General features: G+C 39.3%; 1 protein-coding gene across 3 annotated transcripts in view; it reads left to right on the top strand.

Annotated features, from left to right (window-relative positions):
* PCNX1 (pecanex 1) overlaps positions 1–4,136 on the top strand; it is a 151,603-nt gene extending 147,467 nt beyond the window's left edge. For all 3 annotated transcript variants that reach the window (XM_080808812.1, XM_080808811.1, XM_080808813.1), the window contains 3 exons: positions 817–1,259; positions 1,678–1,818; positions 2,017–4,136. In XM_080808812.1, coding sequence (XP_080664938.1) covers positions 817–1,259; positions 1,678–1,818; positions 2,017–2,157 — 725 coding nt within the window. In that variant the 3' untranslated portion in view covers positions 2,158–4,136. The remainder of the gene's footprint in view (positions 1–816; positions 1,260–1,677; positions 1,819–2,016) is intronic.
* The last annotated feature ends 15,918 nt before the right edge of the window (positions 4,137–20,054 follow it).

Here is a 20,054-nt window from a genome sequence, read left to right as displayed (position 1 = left end):
TGATAATTCATACTTAGTAGTAACCCCCCAATGGATATGAAAATTATAGTGTGGAATCACCATCTCTCTATAGACTATGTAGTTTGTCACTGGAATGGATTGAAAGGACATTAATTCTATACTTTGAAAAGTAGTCATTACAGATCCTACCACGTAGTACTTCCTTCATAAATATTTCTTATGGTCGCATTTCCATGGGATGTTTCATTTCTGAAATATCAAAGAGGTATTCTTATTATTCTGAAGTATATCTGTGGAAGATATTTTAGGATTCACCTCAATGTTAAATCCTGATATTTGCAAAAATCATATGTGTCTTGTTTTTGTCCCAGAATTTTAATTTTAAAAAGCATTAGCAAATTAAAATTATTAATTCAAAAGCACACAAGAAAACAGATCTCAGATAATTACTTCTTTTTGACAACATTAAAAGTTTTAGGTATGGGGCGCCTGGGTGGCACAGTTTGTTAGGCATCCAACTCTTGGTTTTGGCTCAGGTCATGAATCTCAGGGTCAGATCAAGCCCCGCGTTGGGCTCCACGTCCCGCGAGGAGTCTGGCGGAGATTCTTGCTCTCCCTCCACCTCTGTCCCTCTCCTAACTTGCGCTTGCGCACGCTTGTGCACTCTCTCGTTCTCTCTCAAATAAATCTTTTTAAAAAAGTTTTGGGTAGCAATACAAACTTTTTTAAAAGAAGTTTTAGGTATAATTTAAATTCAGTGAATTGACCAAGTAATTGGGGGGAAACTCTTGGAAACTATAAAGAAAAATAAACATCATCGCACTTAGAATGAGCTTGCTGTTTATCCTTCCCTAGGCACTAGCCACAGCTCCCACTCCGTGCAGTCAAGCCTGGTGAGACAGTCCCCCGCTCGTGCCTCAGTGGCCAGCCAGTCCTCTTATTGCTACAGCAGCCGGCACTCGTCCCTCCGGATGTCCACCACGGGATTTGTGCCTTGTCGGCGCTCTTCCACGAGTCAGATATCGCTTCGAAACTTACCATCCTCCATCCAGTCCCGCCTCTCCATGGTGAACCAGATGGAGCCTTCTGGTCAGAGCGGCATGGCCTGTGTGCAGCATGGCCTTCCTTCTTCTAGCAGCTCCAGCCAGAGCATCCCAGCCTGCAAACATCACACTCTCGTGGGCTTTCTTGGGACAGAGGGAGGTCAGAGCAGTGCCGCTGACGCCCAGCCAGGCAACACCTTAAGTCCTGCCAATAATTCACACGCCAAAAGGGGGGAAGTGATTTACAGAGTCCAAGTGAGTAAGCACGTGGTTCTTGTGCCATTCGTGTCACTCATTTGTTTTTGTTTTTGTTTTTTTCTCATTTATCGAGTGAAGCATTCTGGTGAGAACACACCTTCCAATTAATTAGTCTGAAGACTAGGACACGTTTGCATGTTGAGAAAAAATTTCTTCCAGCATAAGAACCGAAAGCAAGTAGCGTCTCAGTGGTGACTTTTGTCCCTACTCAGCTGCCATCGTGTGGCCATTGCACTGCGGTCAGCCAGTAGGCTACAGGGAATGCAGGAGGCGGACCTTCGGACCGGTTGTTTGTTCAGTTATAGGCAGTGGGAGAACTTGAGACATGGAGAGTCGATGATTGTTTGAGATTATGTAATTTGTCATCATCGAGAAAAGTTGAACTGGAAATGACCCATATTTATTTGCAATATAGATTGTAGATCCCAGTCAAATTCTGGATGGGATCAACCTGTCAAAAAGGAAGGAGCTGCAGTGGCCTGATGAGGGTATTCGGTTAAAAGCTGGGAGAAACAGCTGGAAAGACTGGAGTCCTCAGGAGGGCATGGAAGGCCATGTAAGTTCTCTTCATGAAGCTGACCCAGCCTGTCACTCTTTTGTAGCCTGACTTGTTTGCGTGTGTTTAGCTAATTTATGCTTATGTTATTTTAAATGTACCTTTTCACCAAACAGAATTACTACCCCTAAGTGTGAGTGAATTTTGTGAATATTTTCCAGGTCTCTGCCACTGACTTACTGTATTCTGAATCAATAGGTGATTCACCGATGGGTGCCTTGCAGCAGAGATCCAGGTACTAGATCCCACATCGACAAGACAGTACTGCTGGTCCAGATTGATGATAAATACGTGACTGTGATTGAAACTGGGGTACTAGAACTTGGGGCTGAAGTGTGAGCCGGTGTCATATAACTACGGTTCTTTGCCCTCTCCATTCCAAGTCGTTGGAAGAAGAGAGGAGAGCGTGGAAGATGCCCGCAGGTATCCCTTGGCTCCGGTATGGGAGAGACGGGGACAGAGAACGGGCTTGGTTCCGCGCCTCGCTTCGTCCTTCACCCGACTCCTGTCACTGTCTCCATCCCCAAATAAAGCTGAAATATTTTTTTAAGTTAGCTGCCGAGAAAACATTTTGCATGAAGGATAAAGTTCTGTTAAAAATACATCCTTAAGGAAAGTTTTTTCCTATGTATTGCCTATGCTTTACATCAACAAACTCTTCATTTCTAAACTACGATCTCATATTTTTCTAATTTCTTTGCCAAAAATAATTGCCATGTTTTGTCACAGAACATGAAATCCATTTACTTTGATTTTTAAGAACAGACCAGTGTAGAAACCTTCAGTTTGACATTTAGCCGTATGAACGTTTAATGTACAGTGAAAGAGACTATGAACAGACATAGATTTATCTTACTCCTTGAGCGCTAAAAACTTTAATGAGAAAACTGCACTAATTTTTTACAACAATGCACTAAAGTCTGAGATTTCTCAGAACATTTATTTATATATAAAAATAAAATACCATTATTTAAATTGCCTTTGGGATTAAGCCCTTCCCTTTCCTTAAAACATACATAGCAGGAACTGTGCTGCTCCTTTTCTGTTAGAGTCTGTACTTCATGCCAGTACACTGGGTGTTTTCTTTAAAATGCACACTAGATCGGAAGATACACTTAGCTTCGCCTTTGGCATTCCCCAGCGATAACAGTCAGCGCATCGGTCCTGTGAACACTACTGCCAGCTCCTGTGTCCACATGTCAGATGAGCCCCAGCACCACGTGTGCCCCAGGCCCTCAGCTTCTCTGCACTTGGGGCAAAACGCTGCCGGGGTCAGTTCTGGGAAGAAAATATTTTTGTTTTTCAAAGACGAAGATGAACATCCAGGAATTTAAAGAAAGAATTGATTGCTTTTCTTTTAAGAGGTATTAGCTCTTGAAGGGACTCACATGCAGTTCAGTTAATCAAGTAAAATTTTTTCAAGCGAAATTCTCCAAATGGTGCAGTTCTGATTGTTATATCCCTCTCTAAATAACCTTGCCTTTTATTTTGCTCCTGTCTTCTTTTTCTATTACTTGAATTTTATTTCCTGTAATTTATAGTATGTAGGTGTGATTTGAGATATTTATAACTGTGAAATTGACTTAATATGTTGTCTCATAAATTTTATTGGTTTTTTAAAAAAAATCTGTGTGTATTCAGGGAAATATATAATTCAGATTTACAATCGGGCTGGGTGGAAACTGCAGTTTAGATTTAATTTCCAACTTTTGGCATTTTTTAGAGCCTCCAAAAAACTTTCCCCGTTTGGGTGAAACTCCAAAGACGACTCTGTGTCTCGTCTGAGCATTTAGGAGCAGCCATCTTTCTACCCCGCTGTGAGTGGGCGGTGAAAAGAAGCAGGTGAAATTGATTTTAATCATACGGTTTAGCGGATCCAGTGCGCCCGAAGTGTTCCTCGTTCAGCACGTGGCACTAGCCAGATTTCCAGTACACACTGGCCACATGTGCCTGGTGGCTCCCGCATTGGACGGCACAGGCTTCAAGTGTCTTTTGATGAGGTGACAGGAGAGGGGAGCTGCCTCCCTCTTCACTCCCCACTGTTGCTCCTGCGGTGCAGCCTAACACTTTAGTAGAAGGGAGGAAAACTGAGGAAATCAGTAGCTAAGAATGCACCACCCGACTGCATTTTCATCTGTTAGGCCCTTTTCTAATTCAAAATTTTTGTGGTAATTCAGAACCCAGTGTGCCTCGTGCTCATGTTTCCATACTTCACACTTCGCAAAATTTCCTGTTTAAAAACATTTGTTGAGTGATTTCCTGAACCTTTGCACAAAGGGTACCTTTGCTAAATTGATCAATTAAAATGTATTTTCCTGATACTGTTGTGACATTCTGTATTCCGTATTTGCCTCATTTTGCAAATCTACAGCATGTCATTAAGGTTCAGGCTGTTATTTTTTTTTCTTCTGAAACTGAATATATATGATCTGTCTAACCACCTATATTTATTTAAGATATTCTCAAAGGAGTTATGATTCCTGCTGCTTGTTCTCTTTCTGAAATGAATATGATCTTCTCGTGGCCATTACCTAAATGGGAAGATAAGTGGAGCCCTTTCAGTCTTAAATGGAAGATAATTCATTTTCCTACACGGGGGGAAGAAAATCTAAGCTTCAGGTGATTCAGTCAGAAGAGTTAGAATTATTTGTGTTCCTAACCTCCTACCCCCCATTGTTAAACACGTTGCATACTCTAAAAATGCAAGACTAGATTTTATACAAAACATATATATTGCGTCTTGATTTGGGGTAGCAACTATGGACATTCATCTCAAAGCAAGTCGAATTTTATTATCAGAGAGCCCTTTAGTGAATTTATCAATTAAGAACCCCTAACAGGAGCCCTGTTCTTATTTTTTTAAGTCTAAAACTGATAGTCTTTTGAAAGTCAAAATACTTTTCTAAGAATTATGTGAGGGAAAGCAGTGATAATTGAGGGAAAGGTTCTTAACAATAATTGGACCTGAATGATTACATACAAATATACATGCTTCCATTAAGTAAGTTGATCATACTGTCTTATTCTCCCTCCCACCCCTCCTTGGAGAACAGTGAGTTGTTTGTTAAGATTCCCTGATTAACTTTCTTCATTAGTGTGGAGGACTCGAGTGTACATACACTAGTGTCTTTAGGTCATAATTGCCAAAACTTTCAGAGTTCCATTATTTGAAAATAAGAATATGGAATTAAAATACTAGCTTTTTATGCATTTCTTTTAAACAGAGTTTCATTGGTATCTCTCTCGTCTTTTTCTTGTTTGATTTTGTGTTTTCCTTCTTTTGAGAGAGAGTCCTGGAGTGGATTATAAATTGTTACCCCCCTTTTTTTTTTTTCTTATTTCTTCTCACTCAGTGGCAAAAATCACTTTATAACTCAAAATTAAGCTTTTAGTTAATCTTCCAGCATACAACTTTGGTGTGAGCCCTCTTTTTGCACCATTTTTAATACTTGATAAAACTTTAAATGTTCACTTTTTTCTAAAGTATTCTAAATTTTCCAAGAGTCTAGATTCATATAAGCTGTTGATATTTAAGGGGCTTGGGAGAGTAGGTGGTGAGGCTGTATATTTTTAAGGTAAGAGGAAATTCATTACCTTTCAGGAAATTAATGAACAGACTTCATCAGTGTTCTGCATTCTTTGAGTTTCTATTATAGGAAGATGAGCTTCCATTAGATTTGAAGTAGTTTTAAAAATATTTCAAGTATATCTGAGATACTTCTGCTAATCCTTGAAACAGAGATAGTCAGTGTTTCTATCCCAAGTGAGGTGTGGAAAATTACTCTGTGTACCAGATGTCAGGCAATGGAAATAGCAAGTTTTTATGTAGAGACTAAGCTCATTAGGAAGATGTGTTTTTCTTCCTGAGTTGCTTTATTTTTCTATCTTCTAACAAAATATAAGAAAACAGCCTCCGATCTAAGCAAGGGTAGCTTAGCCTTAATAAATTCCCCTTTGCTTCCGAGCAGCATCCTTCTGCCTCTGCTTAGAAACTCTTCATTTGGCGGATTGCTGCATTGAGTCCCTCATCCAGAACAAGGTCTTTCAACTTATGATTTGCCCAGAGTCTAAAATTATCTTCTTCTTTTAGTTAACTTTCAAAAATCTTTCCTCCTAAATATATGACTTGAGAAAAAGATACCTTAGTAATTTTGCTTGAGAAGCCTTTGAATTTATGTTTACTAGCTATTAAACTATAAACTGCTGCCCAGATTAATTATTTTTTGTTTATCTTCCTTATTCTTTCACTAATATAGACAATCCCCCACCCTTTGTTCAAGCCCTCAGGCTTCATTCTTATTCTTTTCTGTAGTGTAATATAATCACGCAAAATTACTTTACCTGGACACAGACCCAGTCCATTTTCCTTTGATATGATAAATTGTTCAGGTAAGGTATACAAAATCAATTTTTATTCCAGAGGCTTTTCTTGTAATTCTAAAATGAGTGGAAAAAGAATGTCAATCAAGGCTAAAATGGTACTTGGAACCTGTAAATGGCCTATGAACTTTTGGTTTCAGTCTTATGTGGAAATTGAGTTTTATTGATTTAGAGAAAGAGGAAAATCAGATAGGACCATGTATTTGTGCAGCATAAGTTTTAATATCACATTGGTTATCTGTAGGGGTTTTTAACTAAGTATTTAAAAACCAGCCTCTCAATTCTTCATTTCTCTATTGAAAAAAATCTGGTTGGTATACACCTAGGCCTTCTCATTTTTAACTTGTGAAATGTTTAGGTAAGAACTGTGACTGGAAAGGAATTAATTATTATACAAATAGATCTGGTAGGTATGTGAGTGGAGCATTAATTTTGCTTGAAACAAGTATATTTTCTGCTTTCAATCACCTCAGCAGAGTCATCTGTCAAGAAATATGTATGATAAGAATTTCTCCTTACTGCCTATCAGCCACATGTTCTTTCTGAAGTAGAGTAGATAAGTTCTGTTTGCGAGCTAAACTAATATCTGCCATTTTATGGAAGCAACACAACATTCTTTGGGGGAGCGAGAGCCGATTGTCATCACGAGGTTACATGACAACTCTGTCGTAAGACTTATACCTATTATATAGGGTCAGAACTTTTTCTTATGCCTCAGCTCTGCACCTGACAATTTATGATTTGGTGGAGCCACGCTAGAAGGAACAACAGTCATGTAAGATGGTGGGAAGGTTGGATGCCTGGGTGTTTCTCTCACAGGTGACATGATGCCCTGGGATTCCAAACAGAGTAGCAGGTAGAAAATGAGATGGCTGCTCCAGATGACTCTTGGGTTTAGTGTGATTGTGGTTAAACAAAATTTTTTAATATGTGAAGCTTGATTCTGCAACCAAAATAACAGAAGTGTGGGGGAAATCATGTCTGCTTATGCTTTTTAAAGCTTATAGTTTAAGTAAAAATAAATTGTAAAAACTGATTAAGCCTGTACAATGAGCTCTGCATGAGGAAATGGAAGGAAGAATACTAACAGTGGTTCAGGAAGGTCTGTGTGAGGGAGGAAAATGGGTTTCCCTTTTCTGATCATGGGCTCTGAAAGCATTCATTGCCTTTACCAGCATTCAGTATAAACCAGAGATAAGAATATATGTACTTGCGTGGGTCCGTGAGTGTGTGTGCGTCTGAGTGTTTGTTATTCTAAATAGCTTGTAAATATTGTAGTTGTTTAAAATGGAAAATAAAAGCTGAGATTGTTTTTTTCTTTGCAAATATATTGCATCAAAAATACAGTATTGACAGTGGATAAAACACTGCGGAAATAAATTTTTTTTCATTTTGCCTTCTGTCCATTTTTGTCAAATTAAGAAAAATTCAGGTATACCATATTAAGCTCTGCATAGTATATTTTGAAACATGTACTTGGTCCTGAAATAATCATTTTAATCAGAAGCCTATAAACATGTGATTCAGCTTATAACAGAAATACACATATTTCATATTAAAAGGATAACTTTTCATACTTGGTAGAAAGGTAGAAAGGTTGTAGTTTAGGTCTTGAATTTATCTGAATGTGTCATATTAATGATATAATATTAGATGGGACATACGGGATAATGAAAGTTCACTATGTTACACTAAGTTACAATATAGAAAAAGAGGTGAACATTTGGATTATAGTCATCAAAATCAGGCAGACGCTAACCTGAGGCAAGCACTAGCCCACTGTTTACGCGTATAATACCTAGAGAAAGTGCAAGCTGACTCAGCGGGAATAGATGTACTCAAATCACTTAGGAAGCCTTTAGTGAGTCATTCTAACTACTAGGAACAACCAGAACTGCCAGGCTGCACGTGATGCGCCATCTGTGTCACAGCCCCAGACAGTCTGCTGTCTCCCACGACCTCCGCCAGAGATCACAGGGGCACAACTGGAAATGTAGTGGTATTTAGTTTTATTTTTTCCAGTGACAGGAACTACCTACCGGTTAAAGGAAACACGTCCTCAAAGAAATTCTCCGTACGTGAATTTAGAGCCAGAGATTCAAAGGGGGGTTGACATGAAATTTGAGTCCCATAAAATCTCTCTATCGTTCTTGAAGTGTAGTTGGTTTACTTGGGATTTTTCCTCCTAAAGGTTCCAGAAGTTCTGCTGACCTGGTAGCCACTGGGTCTCACCAGGTTAGATGTGTTTTCCTGTGCGGAAGGTGAAGAGGACCCCGTAAAATAAGGTCGTGACCAAATGGTGGTTTCTTGGGTATTCACCTGCACGTGGTGTGTGAAATACTGGTTTTATTCCCCCCGCCTTCTTAGGTGCTTATTAAAGGAAATTAAGCGTCACTGAACTTTATACGTGGGAAAATATAATTTGGTGTAAGAGGATCACTAGATTGCTTTGTAACTTCTTAGGATGCACAATAACAGCAAGTGGCTGGAGATGACTCCGTCTGGTCTGGTAGCCATTCCAGAAACCACTCAGTTTCAACACACGGTAAACTGTGCTGATGGGAAGAGTGATCCTTTGCTCTAGGGCTCCCTTTTGCTCCCCGGAAACTTGTGCGAATACATAATAATTGGCCCTTACAGGAATACTCCAGGTCTCCAGTCCGATTCTAAAGCATATACTCTTGATCTGTCTTTATCAGATAAAATCAACATCCCAGGACAATGTTGAATTTAAGCAGATCACTAAGTAGTGCCTCTGTATTCATAATACTTTTTTTTTTAAAGAGTTTATTTATTTATTTGACAGACAGAGATCACAAGTAGGCAGAGAGGCAGGCAGAGAAAGAGGGGGAAGCAGGCTCCCCGCTGAGCAGAGAGCCTGATGCGGGGCTCGATCCCAGGACTCCAGGATCATGATCTGAGCTGAAGACAGAGGCTTTAACCCACTGAGCCACCCAGGCGCCCCAGTATTCACAATACTCTTAATAGTAATGGGTTTGCTCTCCCACAACACCCACGACTTCTTGATTTTCTACCAATCCAGTGTAGTGCAAATGGAAGGTTTACCTTTCTTCAGACAGAATGCAGGTGTATCTAGCTTATTAATTGGGGAGTGACTCCTCTTGTACAATTGCAATATGAAATAGTATTCTTTTAAATAGTTTCAAAATGCTAATTTACTTGGGATGCTTATAGTTGCAAGAAAGAGAAAACCCATTTCAGAGTTGCTGAATGTAGGCAGTTGGCTCACTACAAAATTAAGGGTAGACTGGGCTTTTAGGATTGATTTGTTTGTGTTACTTCAGCTCTGTATATCTATAATTTTCTCAACTCTCCTACCCCCTGCGTATGCTGGCTTCCTTTCAGCCTTCAGTTGTCTGTAGTTCTAGACCCCATTCTATACACATCATCATCCAGAAAGAAAAAACTTCTAGTTCTCTCTCTTACATCAGAAAATTTCCCAGAAGCCTCAGCGTATTTGTCTGTGTGTCCTTTTAATAAAAGATCTGACATGGACAAGATAAACAGAATTACCATGATTGGCTCAGGCAAATCAGAGCTAGCCTTGATTCTGGAGTCCGTTCCCCAAACTGGATGGTTGCGACACAGTGCCTACAAAAGTGTTGACTAAAATGTCCACAGCAGATCTGTGTATACTCTCCAGAATCTGAGTATCGTTTTCAAGAAGCAGAGATCCAGACCACCTGAGAATTAAGGTGTTTCTTCTAGGATGCATCTGTAGATCTAGAGCAGAAAATCAGCAGAAACTTACTTAGGTAGACATGGGTCCAGATGTTTGCTCTCCTTTTCTCAGGGGCAGCCTCACTCACCTCTCATGACATTTGTGCTTTTCTCTGTGTAAATTATTTCCTTTGGTAGATTTTTGGGTAGGGGGATTTACCAGTGAAACCGTACGAACCTAGAATGATCTTTGGGCAAAGGCTTCTAATTATGGATTCAGATTTTTTATTTCTTTATTGTTAGTTTTGGTAAGCTGGGTTTTTCTAGGACTACAGTTCTCAAACTTTTGGGTCTCTGAATACTCGGAAAAAAATTACTGAGGACTCCCCCATCCCAAAGAGTTTTGGTTTATGTGGTTTATATGGATATTAATTGCATGAGAAATTAAAACACATTTTAAAGGTATTATTTCTAAATGAATTAATAAACTCATTACATGTTAAACATTTTTATTTTAAGTTATGCTTCCATTTTTAAAAATGTAGGAGACATCTGAATTATCTGCTTCTACATACAATGTGTTGCATTATATTATTTTGGTCAAAGCATGTGAGGAAAACCTGGCTATATATATATATATATATATATATATATATGGAAAAGAGAGGAGTTATTTTAATAGCCTTTTCTGAAAATTGTTGATATTCTTGTTTTGATACTTCACTAAAATTAGACAAGTGGTACTTTCTTAAAGGTTAGTTGCAATGTGGAGTTTGTACTGGATTATTTTAAAATCCGTTGCCTTACCTTACTTGGAATGGATCTTTTACTTGGGTGTGATTTTGTCACATGATTTATTTAGAAAGTAATGTTTCCCTGAGTTATGCAGATCTCCCAAACATTGACACATTTCATTATGCATTATTAAAAAATCACTTTTTTTTTCATATCAACAGCAGTCTAGTCAGATACACCTTTACTGGGGAGTAGAAAGTTCTTAGTGGCTGATACAAGAATTCTAAACTTTTTATCAAGAGTCAAATTTTGTCATTGGTAACAAATATTGTCAGGAGTTGTCTTTAAAGCCACAGACTCTCTTCCTTTCTGAGAAAAATCTGTCAAATACTGAAGTCTGAATAATTATAGTTTGTCTCAGTCTTTCTTTCAAGTAAAAATGGCATTCCATGAAAAAAAAAAATCGTTAGCTTAGCTCCTAATTCAATCACAAAAGGGCTGTTCTTTGAGAAAACTATGTTTTGGTATGATGAAGAAGTGCTTTGTACATACTTCCCATTTTGCCACTCAAAGATTTTATTTTATTTATTTGTCAGAGAAAGCACAAATGGGGAGTGGCAGGCAGAGGGAGAAGCAGGCTCCCCACTGAGCAGGGAGCCCATTGGGATCACAACCTGAGCCTAAGGCAGATGCTTTAACTGACTGAGCCACACAGATGTCCCAAAAAGATGACTTTTGAAGGAATAAGATGTAATAAATTTAACAATTTTTGTTGCTTCATCAAGGATACTCTTAGGTGAAGTTGATTTTCCCCCTTTGAGTGCACGGCGGTGAAGAATACAGTGGACACTAGTCATTTGGTGCCATTGACTTGATTCCTGCTAAGGTGCCTGTAGTTTGACTCACTGCGTCTCCTGCACAATTATTATAAATGCCAGTACAGTGAAAAAAGCAGATGATATCTTAGTATTGTTATGAAAGTAATTTGGATCTCATGGATTCCCTGAAGGAGTCTTGGGCTCTGCCAGTGGTGAGATTCACTGTTATAGGACTATATCTATCCCATTTTCCATTTTCGTATTTATCAGCGTAAAGTAATTTATAATATTCTTTCACCTTTGTTGTGTCTGTAACATCTGTAGATTTGTTCCCTTTCCCATTCCTAAAACTGAGTATTTTCGTCTTTCCTTTCTAGATTAGCTCAACAAGAGATTATTTTTTCAAAGAATGAACTTTTGACTTTGCTCATCCTTGTATTGTCTTTTCTGCTTTAACTTTATTTCCACATTATATTCCTTCTTTTTCCTTCTGGTTTCGTTTGCTGGGGTTTTTTCTAACTTGTCGGTATAGACACTCAGCTTTTTGGTTTTCAACCTTTGCTCTTTACCGTATGTATTTTAAGGGTGTAATTTTTTTTTTTTTTTTTTTAAGAGAACTCACACACCCGAGAAGGAAGGGAGGGGCAAGGGAAGAGGGAGAGAGAGAATCTTAATCAGGTTCCACGTCCAGCATGGAGCCCAACACAGGGCTTGATCTCACAATCCTGACATCATGACCTGGGGTGAAATCAAGAGTTGGACGCTTATCTCCCTGAGACACCGAGGCACCCCAAGGCTGTACATTTGTCTTTAAGCATTGATTCTAGCTTCATCAAACAAGATTTGACATATTTCCATTACCAATCATTATTATCAATTTCTATTATAATTTCTAGTTTCCATTATGATTTTTCTTCTTTGACCCATGGGTTAATTAGAGTCATGTTGGTTAATTTTCAAATATTTGGGATTTTCTAGTTTTTGCTTAATATCCATGATCAGGGAAGCTCTCTTAATGATGCTTTGAAATGTGTTTAGCCTTGCTTTGTGGTTCTGTACATTGTCAGTTTTGGTAAATGTTCCAGTGGGCATTTGGGGGAGAAACATGTATTACGCAGTTATGGAAGCCTTCTGATACTAAATACATCAATTAAGTCAGTTTTGTTATGTTATTGAGATCCTGTATATTCTTACTGATTTGGGCGGGGGGGAGATCTGTATTTGTAGAATTATTTCTACTGTTAGTTCTTTCAAGTTTTGATGTATATATTTTGAGGCTACATTGTTAGGCGTATATAAATTTGGAAGATTTGCTTTGACCAACTGATGCCTTTAATCATTATGAAATGCCCTTTTCATGTCTAGTAATACTTGTTTCCCTAAAATTTACTTTATTTGATGTAAGTATACCTATTGTTTGTGTATTATAACTGTATTCATCTTTTCACTTTCAACCTTTCTAGCTCTTAGTTTTAGAATATACTCTTATAAACCACCATGTAATTGGGATTTTTTGAAATCAATTTACAATCTTTTTTTTTTTTAAAGATTTTATTTTTAAGTGATCTTTACACCCAACATGGGGCTCAAACTCACAAACCTGAGATAAGAGTTGCACGCTCTGACTGAGCCAGCCAGGCATCCCAACAATCTTTGTATTTTAAATGTAGTATGTAGTCCATTTATATTTAATTGCTGATTTTTTGGCTTAAATTTACCCTCTTACTGTTTTGTTTTCTTTTGTCTCCTCTTTTCTGTATATCATTTGCATTATTATAAGTCATTTGCATTATTATACCCCTCCCCCTGCTTGTTATCTAGATATATTTTTTAAAGATTTTATTTATTTATTTGACAGAGAACACAAGTAGGCAGAGCAGCAGGCAGAGGGAGAGGGAGAAGCCGACTCCCCACTGAGCAGGGAGCCTGATGTGGGGCTTGATCCCAGAACCCTGGGATCATGACCTGAACTGAAGGCAGACGCTTAACTGACTGAGCCACCCAGGCACCCCTACCTAGATATCTTTTTAGTATTTTAGTGGTTATTGAAATTAAAGCTTACCTACATAGTACCTTACCATCTCTTGGACTACCTATTTCTACCTTCACATCTTTTTGTACTGTTTGGTCATGCATTTTTAATTCTGTATTTTAAACTTCGAGGGCATCATTATTTGGTATAACTTTTATTAATTTAGGTTTATTCACATAATTACTCCTTCCTTTGTTCTTTGTTCTATTTGTTCTTTCTTTGTTCTATTTGTTCCTTGTCCTATTGCTTCCAAATTTTTGTGATTTCTTTTGGAATAATATTCCTTCTGCCTGAAGAACTCCCTTTACAGTTTTTTGGTCTGTTAGTAACAAATTCCTTGACTTTCTATTTTTCTTTTGTGAAAATGTTTTAAGTTTTTTGCGGGGGAGATACAGAATACTGAATTGGCAGTTATTTTCTTTCTGTACTTCAAAAGTATTATCCCACTATTGCCTGACTTCCTTGGTTTCCTGTAGTGTTGATAGCTATTTTAAGGGGCAATACCTTCTTATTTCTTTGGTTATTTTTAAGATTTCATTTTTGTCTGTGATTTTTAATAGTTTTCCATATTTAGCTTCTGAATGGTTTTCTTTGTATTTATCTTGCCAAAGCTTTGTTACTGTCCCTTGACTCTTGCCCATTATCTCTTCAAACATTCCTTTTGGCATATTGCCTTTCTCTCCTTGCACTGCAATTAAAAAATATATTAAACCTTTTTATTGTTTTCATCTACACTTTTTTTGAATTTCCTATCTTAAGCCTCTCCATATATCAGACTGACTGTTTTCCTATACATATCATCATTTATTTAGTTCTTCCTTCAGCTGTATCTAGTCTTCTGTTAAATTGATCTATTGATCTATTGATCTATTGAGTTCTCAGTTTTAGTCATCCAGTTTTTCAGTTCTGGAATTCCCACTTTTAATACAGTTTTCAATTAACTCTTGATATTCTCTTGTTTAACTTAGTAAACATACTAACTACCATTATTCTAAAGTTCATGTCTAATAATTTTAATATCTGGATCTCTTGAACATGCTTCCTTCTCATCGTTTTTATTTATTTACACATTTCTGACATGAACTTAACTTGTATATGAGAATGTATAGATAATTGAGGCTCTGGATGTTATCCTCCTCAAGATTTACTTTTGGCGACAAGTTAGGAAATTGGAGAATGAGCTTTCGGAAGATGGACTTCAGTCTCCTGAGTCTATTCTGTCTAGTTCACCTTTACTCCTATGCCATAGCCCTTCAGAGAAGCAACTTGAAAGTCTGGGGATTCATCCGTAGTATTCCCCGAGTTATTGACATCACAGCCTTGGGAGAGTCCAGACGCTCTGCTCAGCTTCTCACCCCCTCAGTCACTGCTTTCAAATGGGCAGGTGTGGCACCAAATACCCATCGTGCTTCTCTGGGTTTCCCTTCTCTCGGGGCTCTTAGCCTCTAATGTTGTAGTTATGGTGTAGCACCCTAGTGCCTTCAAATATATTTTTATATTTTGTATAGGTTTTTTTTTTCATTGTTTTTTGTTGAAGGCTTGGTTACAACGTGCTTCTTTGCCGTTATTGTGTGGAAATCTCCTCTGTCAAATGTTAATCCTTATTACGATCCCCTGGCACCCTCCCTTCTCTGTATCAGAACATTATGTTACTTAAGCTTTGGCTAGCCTTCACCTTGCCTTTACGTGTGGCGTTCTTTCAAGTTCAGCCGCGTCCGAAGTTGCTAGCTAACCTGCAGTTGTGGTCACCTATGATAGGGAGTGTTGGAGGTGTGGAGTGGGGTGCAAGGCTTCATTGGCACATTAGTACAAACTAAGTCCGCTGAGACTGCACGAGCTGAGAGAAAACAGGATCAGTGGCCTCAGAAAGAAGTGTGGGCCTGGCCGCTCTTTGGAAGTTTGTATCCGATCCAGGACAAAGTGTATCCTGGGGGTAGACCAGACACCTCAGATAAAACAGGCAGACCAACGAAAAATACACAGGGTTTCGTTAACATCTTGCATACCTGTAGGCACTGCTTAAATTATAGGTCACATTATTTTTTATTTAGAAATCAGTGTTTTCAGTCACAACACAGTGGGTTTTTCTTGGCCTGAGGTCTTCATTACCCTCCTGTATCTGGCAATTATTTTCTTGGCCTGAGGTCTTCATTAACCCTCCTGTATCAGAACACAGTGGGGTCATGTAGCAGTAACAGCAGAGACAAGATAGCCAAAGTCCTTTCCCGGCCCTGAGTTTAACTTTTCTATTCATTTTCAATAGAACAAAATCTCCATTGATAGCCTAAGCTCTGAAAGGTGTTTCAGGCAAAAATTAAAGGAACTTCATCTGTCCTTTTTCTAAGCTGGGTAGGATGAGTGTTTGGAGAAAAAAAATAGTTTAATTACTGAAAACTACTCCATCTAGAGGCTTATGACTCATCTTGTGTGACCTTAGATTTACTTTTTCTTTGGACATATGGGGCCAGAAGACAGGAGGCAAAAATAGCTTCCCTTGAATAATAACTTTTCCTTTCTGGAAACCAGAAAAGTATCCAATTCCACAAGTTCCGACATGTCCCTAGTTAACATCTCTGTTTCTCAACATATATTAGGTCACCCTCTGGAAAGGCAGGTCGGGAAAAAACGCAGAGGTGATCTGGGCCATGGGTGAGAGGGACAAAGAAATGACAAGTACCGAAACTAGGAGAGCTCTGTGTCTCCAGTAACTCGATGGTACGGCATAGCTGCCATGCCACGCACTGACTCATCTGCCATGGTCCGCACGGCAAGCCTCTTGGAAATTGGGCAGTGGGCCTAAAAAAAATACAAGATCATCAGCCCCCACTCTGGATAACAAGGAGAATGAAGTCAAATTTAGGATGCATTTGTTTCCATAATGAAATTTTCACTAGCATCACTTTGTAGCTAAATTTACACAAAGTGTGTTTTGGGTAAAGGAGTAAGATGGCAGAAGACCTAGAATTAATGTGGAGAGAGATTCTAGAGCAGGGTCGATGGGCTATCCAAATGTGGCTGGCTTTATAGCTCGGTAGGAGCTAGTACATAGACTTGGTTTTGTTAGAACCTAAGTTTTGTAGCAACTTGGGTTTTCTCAGAAACTGATTTAACTTTAGAACTAACTGATAAAGTAGAAGATAAATAATGTTGATCAACATGCCAATTTATTAACTTACAGTTCTTTTTTTTTTTTTTTAAGATTTTATTTATTTATTTGACAGACAGAGATCACAAGTAGGCAGAGAGGCAGGCAGAGAGACAGGAGGAGGCAGGCTCCCCGCTGAGCAGAGAGCCCGATGAGGGGCTCGATCCCAGGACCCTGGGATCATGACCTGAGCTGAAGGCAGAGGCTTTAACCCACTGAGCCACCCAGGCACCCCTTAACTTACAGTTCTAAAGGTTAGGGCACTTCCAGCCTCATCAGAAGATAACTGATAGGCCACATGGACCATCAGAAGTTCATTCATGGACGTAGGGTTAGAGCACAAGGAAGCCGAACATCATTTTTTTTTCCTGGCTTGGAAAACGTGCTTTATAATTTTTCTACTTTTCTAGTGATAGAATATTTATGTCTCTCAGTTTTAGTTTTTTTATTCTGTGGTTGTAAACACTAGCAGACTTTGGGTTTTGACTTGCTTTTTCCAGACACGCAAGCACACCACATTTCTCATATTATCACATTCTTCAGATACGTGACTACAGCTAGGTTAGGCTCCAGCTTCCTTGCACATTCAGTTTCCACTTCTGTCTGGGCACTTTAATCGCTGCAACACCTTGCCTTTCCTGTTTTGACTGGGGAGTATTAATCTTAACTACAGGCAAGAAGTTTACTATTTAAATTTGGGAAAGTCTCTATCTGATAATTCAGAGGACATAAATTTACTAGACCTCCCACTTTATTGCATTTCCAACTAAGAAGAAATTAATTAGTTTCTCATACCCCGTCGATTTAGGGAAAGGGGGGACTTTTTCAAGGAATTTCTCACTCGTGACAAGAGCAAACAAATATTTTAAGACATTAAAAGTAAGATCTGTTTTTAAAAAGAACATTTAAAATGTGGGGTGTCTGTCTAGCCTGAAAAGGATTGTCATAAAGTAAATTGATCTCAGAAATACTCCATATTCAAGGACAGACGATAACAAATTACAATTACAGTCTGATTTGGCAGTGGATCTATTAGTGAAAAGAAAAGTCTGCCATGTCTGTGGCAAAGGGCTGGTATATGTTAACTCTTGCCAGATGAAAAATTCTGGAAAATAGTATCTGTTTCCATTGCAAGTTCTGGCAAAAGGACCCTCTAAAATGGTGTGATGATTTTCTTTGAAAAGGGCTGATTGCAGCAAGGTGTGAGTCCCTACTGTGTGCCAGACAAATTCCCAACAAACCTGCCAGATCTTTTTACTGTTATCTTACATATGTGGAAATTAAGGATCATAAGGAAGTTTTCAGGAAAAGGTAAAGTCATTATACTCAGATATGAAAATGTACACATGTTCAGGAATATATCTGATGCATTAATCCAGAGAACTAACCACATGTTACGATGAGTTCAAATTTAAGTTTTCTTAAAAAAAAAAAAAAAAACCAAAGACCAAACAAACAAAAAAACAACAAAAAACAGTTACATGGAGTAAAGGAATATTGAAATGAACTGTACATTGGAGATAAATGTTTTTTTTATTGTTTTAGGGAGGGAGACATTTGAACCACTTTTAGAGGGGATGGAATTTATATGTCTTAGCAGTTCCCTACAACTTACAAAGTCATAAAATAGCTCCCGCAGAATCAAAATTTCAGACAAAAAGGTTTGCTATAGACTATGCATAGTTCTCCATTGACATACAAGTTTTTCTTTCCTGATTCGGTAATTTGCCCGAGATAATACACATGATGGGAAAATTCCTCTCAGCTGTGTACCCGGCATTTGAATTACACGGGAAGCCTGGAGGAGGTCACTGAAGCTATTGTGTAATTCAGCCTTGAGGCAGTTGGCCTAGACCAGTTGTGGACTGTAGTGGCTTAGCAGACTCTGAGCCTGATATTTTTGCACAGGAAGTTGACTGGGGAGTGCTCTTAGGAACAAAACACGGGAGGGAGCACAAGAAGCTGGATTGAAGAGAGGAAGAAATTGAACTGTGATGTGGTTAGAGCAACAGATTTAGTCAAAATTCGTGGGGTGATCTAGAGCTGGGTCACTCTTCTGAGATGTCCTGAATCAAGACAAGATGCTGAAGGTACTTCCTGGGGAGGACAAGGCTCCTGGCAGCTGGGGAGGCTTGAGGGCACCGATCCTGAAGTGGAGTCTGGGCAGGGTACCACCATAGCCACTGCGGTTCTCGGACTGCGCGTTTCCCCAGGTCTCCCTCTTCTGCTGCCTCTTGACTAGCACCTCTCCTAGTCTGGATGTTTACCTGCTCTTACCCTAGCTTTACCTGTCAGGGTGACCCAGATTCCCTCATCTTTGAGAACTCTAAGCCTCTGGTCACCATGCCCTTCTGAAGCAGTACAGAAATACTGCTGTACTATTTTCCACTTGAATTGGGTGAGGGATTACCAGGAGACACCCCAGTGTATCACCTGGATGGTAGTTAAATGTTCTCTCCTGCTCCCATGGTGTGGCAGCAGCCCTGTCTCCTGATGATCTGGGTCTGTTACCTCCAGCACGGTGGTGACTTCTTTCCTTGCCCGCTGGTCTATTACCACAAAGAACCCAAAGTGATGAGGTCACAGACAAAGTCTAAAGTTGAATGGGACTCTTGCTGTGTCCCCTGGTGGAAGTTCCCCTACTTTGGACACCAGGTTCTTTAGACACACAGAGACTAAAGTTGTAGGAATGGGAAGCACAAATTCCCCAAATGGATTATTGATAAAGATAAGTGGGTCATTCCTATTTCTACCTGCCGGTCCCCAGTCTTGTGAGTCTTGTGTATTCCATTTATTGGGATCTCAGAACTACTAGAATGGCCATGGATTGAGGATATATCCTGCACCCTGAAGGATACTGCCCCACCCTCATAAGATATCATTTCCAAGTTGGTATTTCAGCTGCACCTTTGAAAGCCAGTTGTTTGAAAGCCGATCAAACTTCGATTGTCCAACAGCTTCTACAGTACCTGGTATGACTCGTGGAGCCCATGGCGAAAAGCCTACTCTTCTACCCTCTACTATAAAGTCCCTTGATCCAATTCCATGCTACATGGGATCCTGTGTCTGTAAGTTCAAACCTGCAAACCCCCACATGATCATAGTGCTGAAGCCCCGCAAACAGGAAAGGCAAGACCCATACTTAGAACATGTGTCAATTCTAGTCAAGAGAAGTGCCCTATCTAGAGTGGAAGGGGTCCAGTGTAGACAACCTGCCATCAAGTGGATGGTTGTTCTCCTTGAGGGATGGGGATCGTATCAAGGGCCCACCTGTGATCTCTACTACTCAGGTTAGAGGTTTGACAGGATCAGTAGCTACATCAGCTTTGGTGAATGGAATCCCATTGTATATCTTCCATTGCTGCCACAATGGTCTCTCCTTTCACACACCCATTTTGCCAGCGCAGGAGTGGCTAATGAAGAAGACAGCTGGGGACACCTGGTC

Source organism: Martes martes (assembly GCF_963455335.1).
Source record: "Martes martes genome assembly, chromosome: 7".
Taxonomy (NCBI): Eukaryota; Metazoa; Chordata; class Mammalia; order Carnivora; family Mustelidae; genus Martes; species Martes martes.
Note: the sequence above shows the minus strand (reverse complement) of the source record. Positions and strands in the feature narration are given on the sequence as shown.